Source organism: Guillardia theta (assembly GCF_000315625.1).
Source record: "Guillardia theta CCMP2712 unplaced genomic scaffold GUITHscaffold_33, whole genome shotgun sequence".
Classification (NCBI taxonomy): Eukaryota; class Cryptophyceae; order Pyrenomonadales; family Geminigeraceae; genus Guillardia; species Guillardia theta.
Genome location: NW_005434641.1, coordinates 33314 through 51619, shown reverse-complemented (window position 1 = coordinate 51619; position 18306 = coordinate 33314). Strand labels below are relative to the sequence as shown.

The window sequence follows — 18306 nt, the reverse complement described above, 5'->3', positions numbered from 1 at the left end:
ACGCCGACGGTTCGAGCTAGCTGAGGAGAAACAACCCTCGAGCAGGGACTGCCTATAGTTGTGCTTCACAGAGTCAAATGGTCCCGTCGGCCTCGGAGCATCTCCCGTCCTTTCTCCTTGAAGTCCTTGGCTACTTCAGGGTGGACCCACTCGACTGTCCCATCTTGTGCCGACACCAACTGAAGCCCGGTCTTTGCCGTCCAGTTCCTGCCACCTACGTCAGCATGAACCGAGCCAGTGCAACACTAGTTCATCTCAACCTGTCCACCGACTCCATGAATTGAACCAGCGCTTTGATTCCTTTCCTGTTGCAGTTGAGATCTGGCTCCTGCGCGTCCGAGCTCACCCCTTGGAAGTGCTTCTGCGCCCATGAAGACATCATGTCGACTGCTTCGAGCTCCGTCAGCTTCTGGCTGAAAGCTCTTTGTTTCTTCAGCTCTGATTCCAGAGAAGAGAGGCCTGCAAGGGGCAAGTTGAGCCACCTGACTTTTTCTAGTGCCGGTTTGAGGGCATTAAGAGTTGGGGGGATCATCTCTGCGAACAGTTGGACGCTCTCCTTCACCGTGAACGTTTCGAACGTCTTGTCGGCCAACTTGAGACTGACTGGGCAGATGAATTTGATGCAGAGCTTGTTGGTGATCCAGTCCGTGGGATTCCACGACTCCACCTCTTCCTGCGGGTAGATCCACACCAGGTATGGCGCCATCTTGCCTCGTGCTTCCGACAAGCACGCCTGATTCAGCAGCCAGACTGCAGACCGACTGGCGTTGATCGCCTCCTCCATTCTTTTCTTGATGTCATTGACTTGATCTTCCACGTTGCCCAACTGTTGCTGCATAACCCCGACCTGCTCTAGCAGCCTCTCTAAAATCTCTTTCTTCTCATCATCCGACCCTCGCTGGCATTGTTGGATAAGCAAATCGAATCTCTGTGAGATTTCTTGCATGTGTTGTGAGCAGTGTCCCTGCACCTGTCTGGACATGTCGTGCATAACATTACACAGTCCTGCAACTTTGCTACAGAGTTGCTGGGATTGATTGATCAGATCACCGTCCCTCTTAGATATTGATGACAGAGAGCTTCGGAGCTTGCACAGCTCCTTGTTGATCCTTTCATTCGTGGCAGCTTGGTAAATCAAAACTTGCATTCCGTCATTGATAAAAGGCTTCATTTCCGAAATCTCTTTCTTCAGCTGCCTCATGTTCTCAGCCATCCGATCTATCTTGACATGCAGCCCCATGACTGTCTCTTGCTCTGTGAAGAGTGAGCACTCTTTCAGGCTTTGCAAGACCGTCCTTCGTCTTGAAGGGTCCTCTCTCAGAACACCTCCAACTCCATCTCGTCCGAGCAGAAACCTCAGAACCTGCTGGTCAGTCTGTAAACCTGTGAACTCATGCGCGACCCGCTCTTGCAAAATCCTTTCATTCCCACCCTCCCAAAACTGCGAGATCTCAACAGGATCAGACAGTCCAAGACAAGAGTACAAATCCCTGCGCGTGAAGACTTGGAATGCAGTCACTCCGAAGGACCATGCGTCCATCTCGAAGGTGAGCCTCTGCCTGCATGTTGCATCCTTGAGCAACTCGGGAGCAACGAAGCAGCAGGCAGCATCGTCAGCGTGGTTTGCCAGGGACCCAACCTCACCAGCGTAAGTGAAGTTAGTTGCCTTGATCCTCAAGTCACTGAAGACCAGAAAGTTGTCTGCACTGATCCCCATCCAGACCAACCCGCACTCGTGCATGAACCCTACGATCCAGCCAAGCTGCCTTATGATCCCCTGGCGATGAGCCTTGTGAGCGTTGAGCGAGGCCTCTGACATCCAACCTGCCAGCGATCGTTTGGCACGCTCAGTGACAAGAGCGAAGAAGCCAGCACAAGATCCTTCTGCATGAAGGCATTCAACGATGTAGTCATGAGCAGAGGAACTTCGGTTGACAAGCTTCTTGTATACATCCCAATCGTGCCGAAGCAAATCATCTGCTTCTTTCTCCTTGGCTACCTTGATGACCCCTTTCCTCGATTGTTGTCCAATTGTTATGATGCACTTGAAAACGCTAAAACGCAAAGAGGATGAAAAATCATTTGCATCATCCACGACAAGGGTTTCATTCCATTGGCGTCCACCGGCCTCCTCCCTGGCCTTGCGCTCGGCCTCCTCCCTGGCCTTGCGCTCGGCCTCCTCCCTGGCCTCGCGCTCGGCCTCCTCCCTGGCCTTGCGCTCGGCCTCCTCCCTGGCCTTGCGCTCGGCCTCCTCCCTGGCCTCGCGCTCGGCCTCCTCCCTGGCCTTGCGCTCGGCCTCCTCCCTGGCCTTGCGCTCGGCCTCCTCCCTGGCCTTGCGCTCGGCTCCTCCTGGCCTTGCGCTCGGCCTCCTCCCTGGCCTCGCGCTCGCTAAAACGCAAAGAGGATGAAAAATCATTTGCATCATCCACGACAAGGGTTTCATTCCATTGGCGTCCACCGGCCTCCTCCCTGGCCTTGCGCTCGGCCTCCTCCCTGGCCTTGCGCTCGGCCTCCTCCCTGGCCTGGCGTTCTCTCACTTCCCTGGCTCTGCGCTCCCATTCTTGTTCCTTTTTTGCTTCATCTCTGGCTCGGCGCATCTCCTCCTCCCTGGCTTGTAGCAAAATCTGCTGTTCTTGCCTTGCCCGTTGCCGCTCGGCCTCCTCTCTGGCTTTCTGCGCCGCTTGTTGTGCCCTCCGGCGCTCGGCCTCCTCCTTCATCCGTCTTTCCTCCTGCGCTTGCGCTCTTTCGCGCTCCATCATCTCCCTGGTCTGACGTTCTCTTGCTTGCCTTTCCTCCCGTAAGCACCTCTGCTGTTCCTCCTCCGCCATCTGGGCGTATTGGCTCAGCCCCAGCTGAAACTTGCATGAGAGGCAGCCGTTCTATCGGCAAAGGAAGTATCAGCGTATCAGCAAGGAGCGGCATCATCGTCGTTCGATCACCTGATTGTAACCGGGCCATCCATGCAACCTTGCACACTGGATTCAATTGTTATTTGCCAGGTATAGAAATATCCTTTGATTTCAAAACTCACATTCTATTATTTGATAAAGCATCGTACAGTATTCAACAACCCAGTGTCAGATGCACATCAAAAAAAGATACAGTTTATCCTTACACAGCACTTGAAGGTGATGCGTTTCCCGACGGGCCATGAACCATATCAGCGAAAAACAAATTGCATGTTTGCACATGATACTTACAAACTGTACGATATGTCAACCTTGCAAATAGGAAGTGAATATTCGATAATACTTACCCACTGTTAATCCCAAATGACCAGCATCCCATGAGCAATCATCAATCATAAAGACGTCAGCAGCCAGTCCTTGGATATGCATTCAATGATCAACTCACCCCCTGAGTAGAATGCCGATGCATCATTGAGCAGAGCAAATAAATAGTGGTGAAAAACCATGAATCAAAACCTCATCGCATTAATCCAACTATACTCACGAACTATCTCATTATTCCCAACATGATTCCACAGAAAAAAAATCAGATAATAAATCGGAGATTTTGTCATAGGAATCTGCTTACATTCTAAACATTCATGTGATCGCGTTAATGAAAATAATGTCAGAATACTTTTTTCACATGATAGCTGTCGCACTTACCGACTATCCCAGTGCATTCCGTTTAAGAGGTGATGATAAACGTTAAAGGGGGAAGTATCAGACAACCACCTTGAAACTTGCACATGAAGCTTACAGGCTGTCCAGTTGTAGTTTCATGACGGGAACAGAGCATTCATACAAGTCAGACGACATGCAAGATCAAAGTGCTATTGAATATCAAACTTACACACTACTTGTTCCCGACCCATATCAGTTACATTCACGAAAAACCGATGAAGACGTCAGTCTATCAATGGCCATGATTTTTCTAGGGGACTTACAGCCTGCCGAATAGAAGATAGCAGACGGTGAAAGATCATGTTAAACATTCAATATAACTCTGAAAACTTGATAGCATATGAAACTCACCCACTATGTATCCCCAAGTTCAAAGCATAGCCCAAGATCAGGCGCAAGAGCAGTCAGACTAACCGCACGTTGTAGGGTGAATTTACCGGCTATTCATCCCCGCACATCCAATATGTTGAAGAGCACAAGGGAATCAAAATATTTGTGAATCACTCAGAGTCAGACCAGTCACAAACTGTATATTCAGAACTCACTCCCTGCTCATCCCCAACATGTCGACGCCAGCTGGAATGCAAATACAAACAGACAAACAATCAGCCGTTCTGAACCTCAAGAAGCTTTTAACTCACTCCCTGATCACCCAATCCATGTTTTTTTTTTTGATAAACATCGAAAAAGAAAACGTCATCATTGTATTCTTTATGCACAAGTGATCAGCATCACTTCTCACCGACTTGTTTCAACATGCCGCGTGCCCAATAGTCAATTTGAACATCATTTCACCAATGTCAGTGTCCTTTTCGGTTTAACGTTGCAATCATCTTACACAGACAGAGCCGTCCATGGAGCACTGATCGATTCCTTTCTACATCGCCACAATGAGAGGCAGGGGCGCAGCAAAGCAAGGGTTGCCTCGCATCCTGAGCAGAAGCAGAACATTGCGCTAACTTGCTGGGAATTCAGTCCTGTAGTAAATAACCTCCTTGGTAGTAAATAACCTCCTTGGTAGTAAAAGTCCTGTCAATGGTAAACACTGTAGTAAGCAGGCAGCTGGAGCACCACCTCGCGAAATGTCATGCATGGACGAGCTTGTTGGGCTGGCAGGAGAGACCTTGGTCGCGATCCTTCAGGATACAAGGAAGGCGAGGGGGAATAGGAGCGAGTTAGAGTCGATTCATCAACTCTTGGGTTGTACTGTGAATGATCTCCTCAGAGCCTTCAAGGAGAAGAAACCGATTCTTCCAGCTGTTGTCTTGCCGGCTGTTGCACGGCTTGTTGTGAGGCTGCTGTCTGTAAAGAGCCTGGTTCAAGGATGGGCGCAACAGCCCGAATCGACGGCTGATCGGATCAAAGTCCTTGCTGAGATTGAGGAAGAAAAAGTAGGCATTTCTGACGCTGTCAAAGAAGGGAAATGGGCCCTGCAACAAGATACAACCTCAGGTTCAAGTTTCAACAAGGATTCGAAACTCGCCGTTGAATGCCGTGGAGATGATCATGATATTATGTGTGCCATCAACTATGCAGACCTGCTTTATCGCACAACTGGGCGTGGAAAGCCTCACCCAGATGTTGTTCTCGGCAGCGGTGGGTTTGGGCTTGTGTTTCGAGCAGTGTACCACGAGAAAGACGTGGCGGTGAAAGAGCCGCACAACCTGGCTGAATTCCATAACGACAGTGACAAGAAGAAAATGTTCATCAGAGAAGTCAACCATCTGTACAGGTTGAAGCACAAGAACGTGGTCGATTTCATCGGAGCCGTTGCCGAGGATGAGACGGGTGAGCCCTGCTACCTGATCTTGACTGAACTGCTTCCCCACAAGCTAGAGGAATACATACTCACTCCTGCAGGCCGGCAACCTCGGGTTCGAGAGAAGCTGGTTCTCGATATGGCACAAGGCCTTGCCTACCTCCATGATTCCAAGATCATCCACCGAGACATTAAGCCGCAGAATATCATGGTCAACAGCCAAGGCACCGCAAAGTTGATTGATTTTGGTCTTTCAAAGCAAGAGGAGAAGAGCAAGAGCACTTCAGCCAGCCGCTCTTGTGCAGGAACTAAGAACTGGATGGCGCCGGAAGTGAATGCAGGAGAAGCTTCATCGTTTGCGTCGGATGTCTACTCCTTGGGGCTGGTGGCCTTCTTCGTGGTCACTGGTGAGGTGCCGCAGCAAGAGCTGTATCCCAGGAACCGTATGATCAAACAACGCTTAAAGGGCGACACCACTGTCGAGAAGATGATTTCCTACTGCACTTGTGGTGACAGCAAGAAAAGGCCCCGGGCAGCGATCGTTGCGGCTAGTATCAAAATCCAGAAAGACGTCTTCGCTGAATGCCAGAGCTCTTCCGGCTTTTATGCCTCTGTGGCAGTCGCAGGGGTGGCAGCGATTGGAATCCTTTCAGTACTTGCAGCAATGTCCTCTGACCGCAGCAAGGAGGATGAAGACTAGCAGCTGGTGGGCTTTCAGTCATCTTCATCCGGGTGTGGAATATTTCTGAGTCATTCTATCCGTTTCAGGCTCCGATGATCTTGTCTATGAGTATGAACTCAGTAAACTGCATCATTGCACCCACGTCCTCCTGATCAACAGGAGATCTGCCCTGCTTCTTAGGTAAGCGTTGGGCTGCCAGTTCGACCGACGAACTCGGGAACAGTATCCAAGGCTACGATGTCAGGAGGTCGACTGGGCACGGAAAGACCTTCGCGGACGATCCAACAGCCTTGCAGTTATCATTGATTTAGTTATAAGTCATAATTTCATCTTCCTAGCTTACACAGCAACATGCGCTGTTAGATACCTGCCTTGCTCTCAACATCTCGACCTGTCACATCCGCGTTAGACACTCCCCTTCATTCCGTATCTTCTCCTCCCCCCCCATCCCCCAGATCCCTCTCTTCTCCCCCCGCTCCCCATCACTCCGAGATCATTGGCGACATCTTACCTCCTTCTTCAACTTCTCAAGCTCTTCGCTGGTGGCTAGCACCGCTCTCGTCCCATCCCGATGTGTTGCTTGCTCACCAACCCACGAGTCCTTGAACGGGCCTGACTCCAACACATCTCTCACTGTCTCACCCTCCTTCCAGAGCTGGCTGGCCTCCAGCGCGTTGGTAACCTTGCTTGCAATGTGATCGAAGAGTCCGAAGAGCTCCCGCGCGTGCACGTCGGACATGTCAGGGGGGGAGGCGCTGCCATGCCCGATCGACGCCTCCCACAGGAGCAGCGCCACATTCTTGGACAGCAGCTTCACTATGTCTCGGACTGTCCTTTTCTCCAGGTCGGGGGAGGGAGTGAGATGATGGGCGACCATGAACTTGTTCACCTCGGCTACAGTCTTGTTCGGGACGTGGTCAGGGAGCCGAGAGATCGGATCGTCCTCGAAGAAGCTGCGGATGGGGGGGCCGCCCTCGTCCTTGCAGACTCTGCCGAGGAGGACGGGCAGGCAGAACTTGAGGCGGCCAGCAGCTTGCAGCTCGAGGATGAGGCTCCACTCCATGAGCACGTGATCCTCGGGGCTGTCGGGCAAGAGCGAGAACATCCGCTGAAGGGCATCCAGCGAGACGATGGGCACGGCGCCGACTGAGCTTGAAAGTGCCCGCATGAAGTCGTGGTCGAAGCGCCTGCCCGGTTTCAGCCTCACCTGGTCGTAGAAGACCTCCAGGCGCCTTCCTTCTTTCCCCACGATCCCCAGTGAGAGGATGTCATAAGTCTTCTCAACTAGCTCTGAGTCGAAGGGGCCATGGCGGTAGGAGAAGAAGACGTCGTAGGAGGAGAGCAGTTCCTTGGACGGGAGCCATGCACTGAACTTGCTCTGAAGTATCGACCAGTCGAGGTGAGAAGTTCCAACCCAGAGCCCCTGCTGAGTGCCAACTTGTTGGCAGAGAGTGTCATAGTCGAGCAGGAAGGAATCTTCCGCTCCTTCATCTGTCCTCTCCTCCAGACAGGCAAAGCACCGCAGCCGTGGCATGCACCGGTCGATCACCGTCTGAATGATCTTGAGGAGTCGCAGCAGGACGTTCTTGGGGTTCTGGACAAAGATCACCAGCTTGAAACATTTCTCAGCTCGCAGATCTTGCAGGAGGAAGCGGTGCTTTCCGAACGCTAACGTCGCCTCTGTCTTGCTCACTTTGTGCTGCATCCCCCCCGTGCTCTGGCTCCATGCAATCGCCTGCCCGATTACGCTGGCAAAGAGGCTGTTGGGGACGAAGCGACTGGTCAGGTCCGAGCGCGCAACGACTCCCTTTTGCTCTCTCAGAAACTCAGCATCCGACGAGAAAAGCAAGAAACAGGACAAGGCCTGGTTGTCCACATTGCTGAGCTGCTGCTCTCGAAGAAGGGTGGGGACGAGAAAGGACATGGACACGTCTGTCTCTTGGGGCTTGAGAGGGATGAAGATGCCAAACTTGACGCAGAGAAGCTCGAGCAAGTCCATCTGTTGCAAGTAGTCCTTCCAGAGCACAGGGAGCAACCTCCGGCTCAGCACGGCGCTCATCGTCAGACTCTTCCACTCATTGATCATTTTTCTTGCTTCCAGCTGCTGAGCCGTCTTGTGAAGATCGTGCTCACACACGACCTGGGTCGCCGGACGGATGATGAAATCTGTCGGCCTGGCGATGACATAGTCCCTCAGAGTCTTCTCCTTGTGGTGCATCAGCCGGCCGAGGTTGTGAAAGTAGTCCAGCATGCCCTCTACCTCCCTTGTCAGCCCAAGTCTCTTCGACATCGGCATCCCGCTCTTGGCTGCGATCTCCTCCACCTCCGACAGTTTCAGCACATCCTTCCCCGATTGCTTTATTGAGTCCAGGCACTTGATCCACGCGTAAGGAACGCGCTGCTGGATGTAGTCGGCATTCATCGCAACTTGCTCCACAACGCTGAGGATTTGGGGGATGACGGGGTCGACGTGACCCTTAGTGTTGTCCACCGGGAAGAAGGTGAGAACCTCCCAGGTGGCTGCCTTGAACTCGGCCAAGCTGATCTTCCCGTCCTTGTTATCGTCTACCGACTCGAAGAACTCCTTGACCAGTGAAGCGTCTGCATATTTCCCAAAGAACGCTTGCAATTCTTCAAGCTCAAGAGTGGAGGATGAGTCAGCGTCGACGAGGTCAAACTGCTCTTTCAGCCAGACATCTACGTCATCCATGGAGGAGGCAACGAAGGAGCTTGACCTCTGGTCGAAGATCTGAACGTGGGGCCAGGCGAGGTGTCCGCAGAAGGTGCGATGAAGGATGCGGGAGATGTAAAGGTGCTGAAGAGGATGAGAAATGATGTCCTTGTGAGTTCCAACGATCACGATTGGAGCGCAACTTTCGCTGGAAGACTGGCTTGTATGCAAGTAGATTGTGCTCAACCAAAATTCGATGAAGTCAAGACATTCCTTCTGTAGCCTCTCGTCCCCAGTGATGAGATCTTCCATATTGAACAACACAGCAAAGATGCCGAACCTGGTGATAAAGAGGTGGAAAAGAGCATAAAACACGTCCTGGCCCCCGTAGTCCCACAACTCAAAGATGATCGACTCATCGGACCCTTCATCTTGTAAGCATTCAACCACAAGATCTTGTTTGTATTGACTCACAATCGGCTCAGAGCTTTGTTTGGCTTCAAATCCTCTCTCCCCCATGCTCTTGTCTGCTGTCTCGCTGCTAATGGCTCCGCTCTTCTGTCCTTGCTCCCAAATGTCTTCAGACATTTCTCCTCCGTCTCCATTTTCTGCTTCGAACTCCAAGCTTGAGAGCAGGTCACTCTCTGCCGTTTGCATGCCCTTTGCAAAAGCTGCCGCCTGTCTTGCTTGAACAAGTTCCAGCTCTGAGTGAATGTTTGTCTGCTCTTTCCACCACATTTTCCCAGAGAAGACAGAACTCACTTCACAGGTCATCCCCTCCATGCCGATCGTACTCTCCGTGTGCTCAAAGGGTTTCTGCAAGATCGCCCTCACGAATGCTGTCTTGCCTACCCTCCCCTTCCCAACGATGGAGAGCTGAGATCGATTCCATTTCGCACTGGCGCATTCGCAGGCTTGCTTGAAGGCGGCTTCAAGAGAAGCTTTCTCCGACCCGACGTTCGCCAAGACTGACATGATGTTGCTCTTCACCGCGATGATCTCACTGTCAATGAGCGATTCCATCAGCTCGACATGTTCACTCGTGCAGCTCTCCTTGAACAGCCTGTCGTTTGAGATGCGTGCGAGGGTCAGCGTGATGACTCGCAACTCCACCTCCAGCTCGTTCCCCTGCTCCTCCATCACGCTGCTGAGAGCCTGCAAGGACAATCTCGACCCGCCCTTCTCAAGGAACCCGGCTCGATTATCGGGAAGAGTACAAAGGGAAGCCGCGGCAGACATGACCTCCTCGATGCTCCAGCCAGACCCCCCAAAGCCTTCATCCTTGAGCGTGCTGTCCAGACACTTACACAGCCATTCGATGGATTCCAGAGAGCATATCACCTTCTGGTGATTTGACAGCCCAGAGGCTGCGCAGTGAGCGGAGATCAATGTCCCGTAGAAACGAATCATCCAGACCTCGTGTGAGAACAATCGAGGGATCAGAGGATAGATGCCTGCGCTCAGCATCCTCTGACGGACCACACGGCTGGATGGAAGCCTCCTTGAGCAATTGTAGATGGCTCCACACGTGTTCTCGCAGAGATCGTTCAGGTCCGAGTCCAAGTACTTGTTCAAGATGTAAGCACAGAGCTCCAACAAACCATCCTTGCACAACGGCTGCACGTTCGGAGCATGGTTCGCTCGATTCCAACAACTGTGCATAACAGACTCAATGTTTCGCAGTGAGTTTCTGTCCTTCTGTGAGCTATCCACAACCTCCTTGAGCCTGTCAAGCATCATCGAATGTGTTGACTCCATTTTCCCTGGACCCTTCTTCAGCTATTTCAATGTTCCATGCCTTCGCTGCAAGATAACAATGGTTTACCTGCAAGAGTGAAAGTGAGGGGATGATAAAACCCCAACTAGACGAATAGAATTGTTGGTGTCTCTACCTGCCTGCCTGCCTGCCTGCCTGTCTCTCAGGCTTCACTTACTCTGTCCTCACTATTTTCAGCCTCCTTCTCATCTTCTATCCTCTCATCGGCATCTCACGCATACTCCTCGCTCGCGCTCCTCGCTTTCCAACAAACTCTTTCCTCAACTTCCGGATGCGACGGTTACATGCCACCTTTACTCAAAGCCACCACTCAGTCCGCCCGGCAGTCACCCGAGTCCGGGCCGGGCCTCCGAGCCTCCGACTCGGCCCACTGGCCTCCGAGCCCGGCGCCGGGTGCCCAGGCCCTGAGGCGGCTGGCACCCGGCGGTCAGGCTCATAACCGACGGATCACAAGTTTGTTAGCCTAGTAGTCTTGTAACCAGAATTGAGGAGCACATGCCAGAGATAGACGGTGCCATGGCATGCGGCTTGGACTCCGGGACCACTGGATGTGCAAAGACGTCACCGTGACGTAGAGTTTTGCAAGTTTGTTAGCCTTGTACTATCATCAGCCACTGAAGTAATGCTGAGACCGTACAGAGTCAGCAGTTTGACTGATATCGACCTCAGCTGCCGCAGTGCAACAAGGAGGCTGAGATGTCACAGTACTGTAGTGTATGCTAGCCTATGTGAAACCGGTGGCAGCTTGCCGCCGTGCCCTGGCATCCGATGATCCGTGACCGTCGGACAAGAGAGGATCCGTGACATGAGAGTCCGAGTAGAACTTCGAAGACGGCTAGGAAGGCCCGCCTCCTCTTCGTCGCACGTACTACATTTTGTTAACTCGCGGGGCCGGGGGCGGAAAGGAGGCTGCCAGGGACTCCAGGAGTCCGGATTCCCCGGCGGACTCCGGAGGCTCGCTGGGGAGACTGCGAGCCTAGTCCCGGGCTGGCACCGCCCAGACGACCGACGGCCGCCGACTGGGTAGTACGGTCGGCCGCCCTGGCCGGGCCCAGTGCGGCAGCCCTGCCACTCCCCAGGCTCCGAGCCCGAGCCTCCGGCGGGCTCACTGGGCCAGTGGGCCGGCGTCGCCGCCCGGCGCGGCCACTGCCACCGTTCATTCGGGCGGCAGTCTCACTGAGCACCTGGCCTGGCCCGGCTTGGCGGTGGCGGGAGTTTCTGGAAGGAACATGGCGGAGGAAGCTATGCTGGACGTGGCACGGGATGTGAAGGCGGAGGTGAGGGAGGGAGACAAGAGCTTGACGTCTTCGTGATGGACTAGAGTGATTATGATGCACCTTTTTGGTTTGCCTGGAAGAGAAGATCGTGCTGTGGTTCATAGAGAATCTCGTTTTTCACCCTGTGTTGCTCTAGGATGCTTGGTCAAAGATCGTGATCAGTGGGAATCAGCTGTACGACAAGGTAAAAGGCCTCTGTGTGGTCAGGGACTTTGATTCATGAGTGCAGGGAGAGTATCATCAAGCAGCGAACACGTACAGCCAATCGTTGATCTTCATTTCCCTCACTGATAAGAGTGGGCGATCGAAGGTGAAGCTAGATCGGATGCAGTCAATCCCAACCTGAACGTCACATTCGAACAGGTCTACTATAATCGAGCACTGGCTTATCTCAGACAGCACAAGTGGGATGCTGCCATCCTCGATTCAGAGTGCCTGCTACACGTTTCAATCCCAGGTTCAACCAATGCAGGGTAAACAACATGAACGTGACCTTATCAAAGACTACAAGGCGAAGGCACTTTACTTACGTGCAATCGCAAGAGCGGTAATCCAGAACTAAAATGTTCTGTGTGTGGTTAAGGGGTTAACAGGGCAAGGGAGAACCCTCGGCTGCTATACAGGACATGCGGGTTTGGCGTCTCGTTTGATTACCCCCTGTTTCCTAACAAGTTCAATCAGCAAGCAACCCTGCTCGCCTGCTCCAGCCTTGAGAAGGAAAGAATCAGCAAGGTTGGACTTGTTGGATAAGTTCTTGGTTCTGATGTCAGAGGTCCAGGCCCTTCGCAAGTTGGAGGACCAGTACAAGGAACAGGAAGTCTACTGGAAACGTCTTGTTTTTCGTTTGCAGACATGGAGGGATACGGCAGCTGGTAAAAGGGAAGGAGATATGAATGAGAGATGTGATGTCATCGCAGTCTATCTCACTCGTCAAGTCTTCCCCCTGGCTTGCGCGTCCGGCGCATGGATGGCTGCAAGGTACTTTTGTTCTCTGCAATGTGAAGGCCCCGCTAAATGTTTCCATTTCAAGCTTCATCGTGTACAACAGATGTATTGGCACCGGAGATGTGAAGCAGGACATGCCGCGAGCACGCGTGAGTCTGAGTGAGGCGAGCACGGCCTTGGAGCATGACTGGTTCTATCAGTGGATCTTCATGACTGGTTTTATTGGCATCAATGCTCTGTGGTATGATTTCCTTTGCCGTCTTCAGGTTGAGAATGAGGACCAAACTTCAACAGGCATTTCTGGCGGAGACGGGAAGAAGAACTTCGAAGGAAGCAAGGCGTGTTCTACACTTCCCTTGCAGATCAGGTACGACGTCTCGGTCATCTGTGCCACACTTCGTTTGACCAGGATGCCTGATAGATACGAGGATCATTATCTATGCTTGGAGTGCTTGGATTCACGAAAGGGCTGCATGTTGTCGTCGTTCGAGCTCTTCTATGGGCGAAAACTCGGTTTCTTGATGACGATAGGTGACCCCCTCACAATGATCTCTTGTTCATCCCATCCCCCTTCCTTCTTTCGATCGATTCATCTCATGACCACTACCACCAGTCAAGAATCCAATTCGTCTGGCTGCTGTCAGCAGAGCGACCAGAAGAAAACCCAGCTTGAAGCGAAGATGAGCCAGAAATGCTCACTCGGAGAGAAAGTGTCGCAGGACATGGTCGAAAGAGAACACCTGGCCAAAGACAAGACGTCAATAGAGCAAGCGGCTGCAGATGTCGCATCGGACACTGGGAAAAGAGACATCTCGAACCTTACGGCACAGATGCAGGCTTTGAGCCAAGATCTGAGCATTGTGAAAGTAAGTCGTCTTGTTGAGATTTATGGCGATGAAGCTGAATTGAAATAAGAAGGGTTTAGAGGCAGAGCACAAGAATACAGGGGATCGACAGCAAAAGTCAGAAAAAGAGGACGCGAAGAAGGGTGAAGTGAGCCCGAGCAAAGAGCCCATATTGAAGGATTCCAAGGAGGATGGGCGTTCAACACCCAAGAAAGACAAAACTGTCGCTTCTTCTACTGCACAAGCAGGACAAAGCGATGATCATCATCTGAACAACGGACAAAGTGGAATTTCTAAGCCCGCTGTTGTACAGCAGGAGAGTGTCAGTGCTGCCTCGACGCTTGGGTAAAATTTGTGACTCGAACGACGGCACCTCATCACTCGTGCCTTTACAGGTCAAAGAAAGTGAACGCGGAGACTGAAAGGAAGCAGAAGCCCCCTTCTGACGTCTTCATCACAGATGATGAGATCTCAGAGTCGGCAGATAGAATGTTCGAGTCAGGACTGCTGAGAGAGCAGGGAAATGCAGAATATCAGGCTGCTCTCAAGGTGTAGACCAAAAACTTCTTCATATCTGCTGATCTCATCAGCGGCTATTTCGTTCTTGTTCTTGTTCTTGTTCTCGTTCTCGTTCTCGTTCTCGTTCTCGTTCTCGTTCTTGTTCTCATTCTCACTCACGCTATTTTGCTTTCCTCATCCACGTTTCAATATCCAGTGTCGTTGATGAATTCGTTGCCGATCTTCGTCCTTCTTATTTCTCTTCCTTCCAGATTTCTCACGGGGTGCTGCGAAATCGCAAACTGCAGAGCTCGATTCAGCTGTACACAAAAGCATATGAGGTTGGGATTGTTGTCTGAACAGTTGACAAGTTCAGATGTTTGTGATAGATGGACCGCGATAGTGTGCAAGCATTGACCAATCGGGCTGCTGTTTACCTGACGTTGGATCAGTATGACAAGGTGACTCAAAACTCAGAGATGATGAGGGTGAGATTGTCATGGTAGGCTGCTGAGGATTGTCAGCTTGCCATTGAGACTGGAAAGAGAACGAAAGCAGACTCGAAGGTCATGAGCCGAGCGTACGAGCGGTTAGGAAAGGTGAAATTTCAACAAAAGCTGTACGGAGAGGCAATAGCGGCACTTGAGCGTGTGGAAGAGGGATTCTTGTCAGAAAATGCTGCAAAGATGTTAGCGGAAGCGGAAGCTTTCCGTGACGAAGAAATCGAGAGGAAAGAAGCGGAGAGGAGGGAACAAGAGGCCAGGGAATTGGAGCAACAACGGCAGCAGGAAGAACAGAGGAGGGCAAAGGAAGAACAAGCGAAGAGAGAAAAGCACATTGCTGGTATGGCCCAGCTATTGGAGAAAATGCGTCAATTGAAAGGTGAAGGAAACTCATTCTTTAAGCACGAAAGTTACGGGTCAGCCATGAACTCGTACAAGGAGTGCTTGACGACATTTGAGGCATTGGATCTTGAAGTCCTCGAGCCAAGCCAGGTGGAGGAGTCCACAAACCTGCAAAGCATTTGCCGGCTCAACATCGCAGCATGCTGCATCAAGTCACAATCTTCGTACAGCGATGCGGTTGCCATGTGCAACCTCGTCCTGCAGAGAGATCCGAACAACGTGAAGGCCATCTACCGTCGATCTCAGGTATAGTTTCATCGTCTTCTTCGTCGCAACTTCATGTCAGACCCTTGCTCTCTGTAGGCAAAGTTCGCCCTTGAGGATTTTGTTGGGGCTATCAGCGATGCAGTCTCTGCTCAGAACCTCGCGCCTGGTGATGTCACCATCGCTTCACATCTGGAAGTGATACAACAAGCCATGGCGCGAGGGAGAGAGGAGGAAGACCACAACCGCAACAATGACAAACAGGATGAAGAAGGCGACGACAGCCGGGACAATTACGAGCAAGACGCAGAAGGAGCCGGTGGCCAGGATGATGATGGAGATGATTCTGGAGAAGAGGACAGGGAGGATGATGATGGAGATGATGCTGAAGAAGAGGACAGGGAGGATGATGATGGAGATGATGCTGAAGAAGAGGACAGGGAGGATGATGATGGAGATGATGCTGAAGAAGAGGACAGGGAGGATGATGATGGAGATGATGCTGAAGAAGAGGACAGGGAGGATGATGATGGAGATGATGCTGAAGAAGAGGACAGGGAGGATGATGATGGAGATGATGCTGAAGAAGAGGACAGGGAGGATGATGATGGAGATGATGCTGAAGAAGAGGACATGGAGGAAGATCATGGAAGAGATGGGTACATAGACTCATCTCAACTTCCTGGTTACCAAGCGGAGGGTGATGAAAGAGTTTCCTTCGATTCTTGCCTTGCCATCGCCAACAGCTACAAGGTGGAAGGCAACGATAAATTCAAGAATCAGGTTGCCTGTTGGCCCTGCTGAGCCGTGACAAGCTGATGGGCACCGATAACGAAGGAGTGGAGTGAAGCGATGGAGTGCTATCAAAATGCCCTGCAAGTGCTTGAGCCTTACAAGTCAATACCTTTCAAACAGGTACTCGTAGATTTCACGGCCCGTTCTTCGCTGATTTTGACGTCGCACAACAGGTGAAGGAGATGCTGACGTCTTGCCACCTCAACATCGCGGCGAGTGGATACAAGAAAAGGCAATCTCCCCTCTGGCGTCCGTTGACGGTTGATCGTGCGATTTTGCAGTGTGGGGATGAAACGAGATTTGGAAGCTGCGAGGGAGTTGGATCTGGCTTTGCAGCATTGCAAGGAGGTCTGCGTCAGAGTATGCTCAAATATGGTACTCGAGTGATCACACTACAGGCTCTGTCGCTGGATCCCAGATCAGTCAAAGCTTACTTTCGTCAGGGACAGGCAAGGCAACGTGAGGGGATGACAGAGCAGGTGAGAGTGATGCACAGATTTACGCGGAGATCTCGGCGTTGGAGGATGCAGCCCGTTCTCAGTATGACAGTTTTGTATGTGCAAGACGTTTCAGAGGGCTGCGAACTGACTCCCTTCAATCAGTCTGGGTCTGCAAACATCCTTACCGTGAGCGATTTGAGCTCCTCTTGCGATCTTTCGCGCTGCACAGCTTACAACAGTTGCAGCAACGATCTCGCGATAGTCTACTGCAAGCCAAATCCATCCTGGTGAGCGAATTCCCAGAGCATTGTTCCCCTCCTCTTGCTCTTGCCGCGTGTGCGGCTACTTTGCACAACTCATACAGGGCTCGAGCAGGGAACGAACGACAACAGCATTGCCGCTGCTTTCGAGGAACTCGAGGCCGGGGCCGCGAAGAAGAGACGGAAAGGTGCAGAATTTGTTCTACTCGCATTGCTGCGCTCATGGTGCTCGCAGAGTACCGCACGTCCTTGCAGATGTCGAAGGCATCAGATGCCACCATGGAGCGCTCGGACAAAGCTGCAGAGAGAATGAACCAGAAAAATATCCCGAGGAAGGCGGAGGATTGGAACAAGATTGATCTGGTCTACAAAGGAAAGCCTGTTCACGTGTTTAATCGAGAAATGCAACAGGATGGCGAGCTACAGAGGCTGGAATATGAATCTCTTCGGCAGGTGATTCTCGTGCTCTGCACTGGCTGACGGCCTGATTGTTGGCTGCCAGCAAGGGCTGTCCGAGGATGAAATCCGGAATCGGCAGATCATGCAGATAGTCCAGGAACCTTTCTTTTCCGGCCGGTTTCAGGGATCAATGGGGGGTTTTCCCATACCAGACCATTTCCCTGGCGGGGGAGGAAAAGAGAAAGGGATGCATCCCCATATTGGGGCAAAAAGATGGGAACCCCCACCCGTGGCCAGACCAAAAAAGGAATGAAATTCTTCCATAACCCCCCCCCCCCCCCCCCCTCCCCCCCCCCAACTTCCTTTTCCTCCTCAATCGAGCATCCAGAAACCGGAGGGAGAGCGAGAAAATGTTGCAATTCCTTCAAGATCCTCGCAGGTATCTCGATAATTTCTCGTCCCCGATGGACATAACGTGGAATTTACTAGGAGTCCGGATGAGAAAGTTTCCTACTTAGCTCATCTCTATCAGAAAAGCAAACCATCTGATTAGAAGCCTTTGCACGATCGACACATCCCGCCGAATCAGCCTGCCCACACCACCAGCTCACAGGTGTACTTGAATAAGGCCCAATACTTAGAGAACGACCCGATCTCCTCATCTTATCCTTCCAAAAACCTCCGCGCCATCGCACATGCTTGCCTGTGGCCTGTGGAAAAGAGCTGAAGATGATTCAGACATTTCATGTCTTCATCGAGCGAGGTCACTGTGCTACTGAGGTCTTGCTGTACACATTTTGCTCATGAGTAGGTCGGACTCAAGCAGACGGCTCTAGTCATCATGATTGAGCCAACATTCTCTTCTACCCACTCCATCATTCGTGCGGCATCCCCGGGGATTCCGTAAAATCCTCAATTTAAACTACAATGCAACTCCCTTTTATATAAATAACTTCTTGGTACAAAATTTCGCCCGGAACTCGGAGAAAATTGTATACAAAAATCAAATAAAAGCTTATCCAAAAAAATTTTATGGTACATTTTTAAAACCACTATTTTTACATTTCCCTGATGAGTCAGCAGTTTATTCCGTTACTACCCCCAATCTGAAATTCGAACCCCCTTGCTGACCATTCCCACAACACTAGGGGGTAGGTGGGGCAATTCCTTGTATCCCTTGGACCACCCCTACCGTTTACTTTGATCACCCACCCTTT

General features: G+C 51.7%; 4 protein-coding genes across 4 annotated transcripts; 2 read left to right on the top strand and 2 right to left on the bottom strand.

Annotated features, from left to right (window-relative positions):
- Positions 1-65: 65 nt before the first annotated feature.
- GUITHDRAFT_108205 (hypothetical protein) lies at positions 66-2828 on the bottom strand (the record flags this gene model as incomplete). Its single annotated transcript, XM_005832670.1, has 3 exons — positions 66-207; positions 261-2388; positions 2459-2828. The coding sequence occupies 3 exons, from the start codon at positions 2826-2828 to the stop codon at positions 66-68; spliced, it is 2640 nt and encodes an 879-aa protein (XP_005832727.1).
- Positions 2829-5218: 2390 nt separating this feature from the next.
- Positions 5219-5809, top strand: GUITHDRAFT_62151 (hypothetical protein; the record flags this gene model as incomplete). Its single annotated transcript, XM_005832669.1, has 1 exon — positions 5219-5809. A coding segment is annotated over one exon (591 nt), but the record flags the coding sequence as incomplete, so codon positions are not given.
- Positions 5810-6407: 598 nt separating this feature from the next.
- GUITHDRAFT_108203 (hypothetical protein) lies at positions 6408-10502 on the bottom strand (the record flags this gene model as incomplete). Its single annotated transcript, XM_005832668.1, has 2 exons — positions 6408-6464; positions 6585-10502. 2 exons carry the CDS (start codon positions 10500-10502, stop codon positions 6408-6410), a joined length of 3975 nt encoding a protein of 1324 aa, XP_005832725.1.
- Positions 10503-11714: 1212 nt separating this feature from the next.
- Positions 11715-17170, top strand: GUITHDRAFT_163127 (hypothetical protein; the record flags this gene model as incomplete). Its single annotated transcript, XM_005832667.1, has 25 exons — positions 11715-11798; positions 11935-11982; positions 12028-12108; positions 12162-12255; positions 12302-12345; positions 12392-12430; positions 12480-12530; positions 12577-12670; positions 12716-12776; positions 12847-13609; positions 13662-13933; positions 13984-14137; positions 14359-14427; positions 14476-14547; positions 14593-15237; positions 15295-15514; positions 15863-15978; positions 16111-16163; positions 16272-16338; positions 16389-16439; positions 16487-16543; positions 16593-16616; positions 16676-16717; positions 16806-16878; positions 16926-17170. Exons 1-25 carry the CDS (start codon positions 11751-11753, stop codon positions 17168-17170), a joined length of 3483 nt encoding a protein of 1160 aa, XP_005832724.1. The 5' UTR covers positions 11715-11750.
- Positions 17171-18306: the final 1136 nt, after the last annotated feature.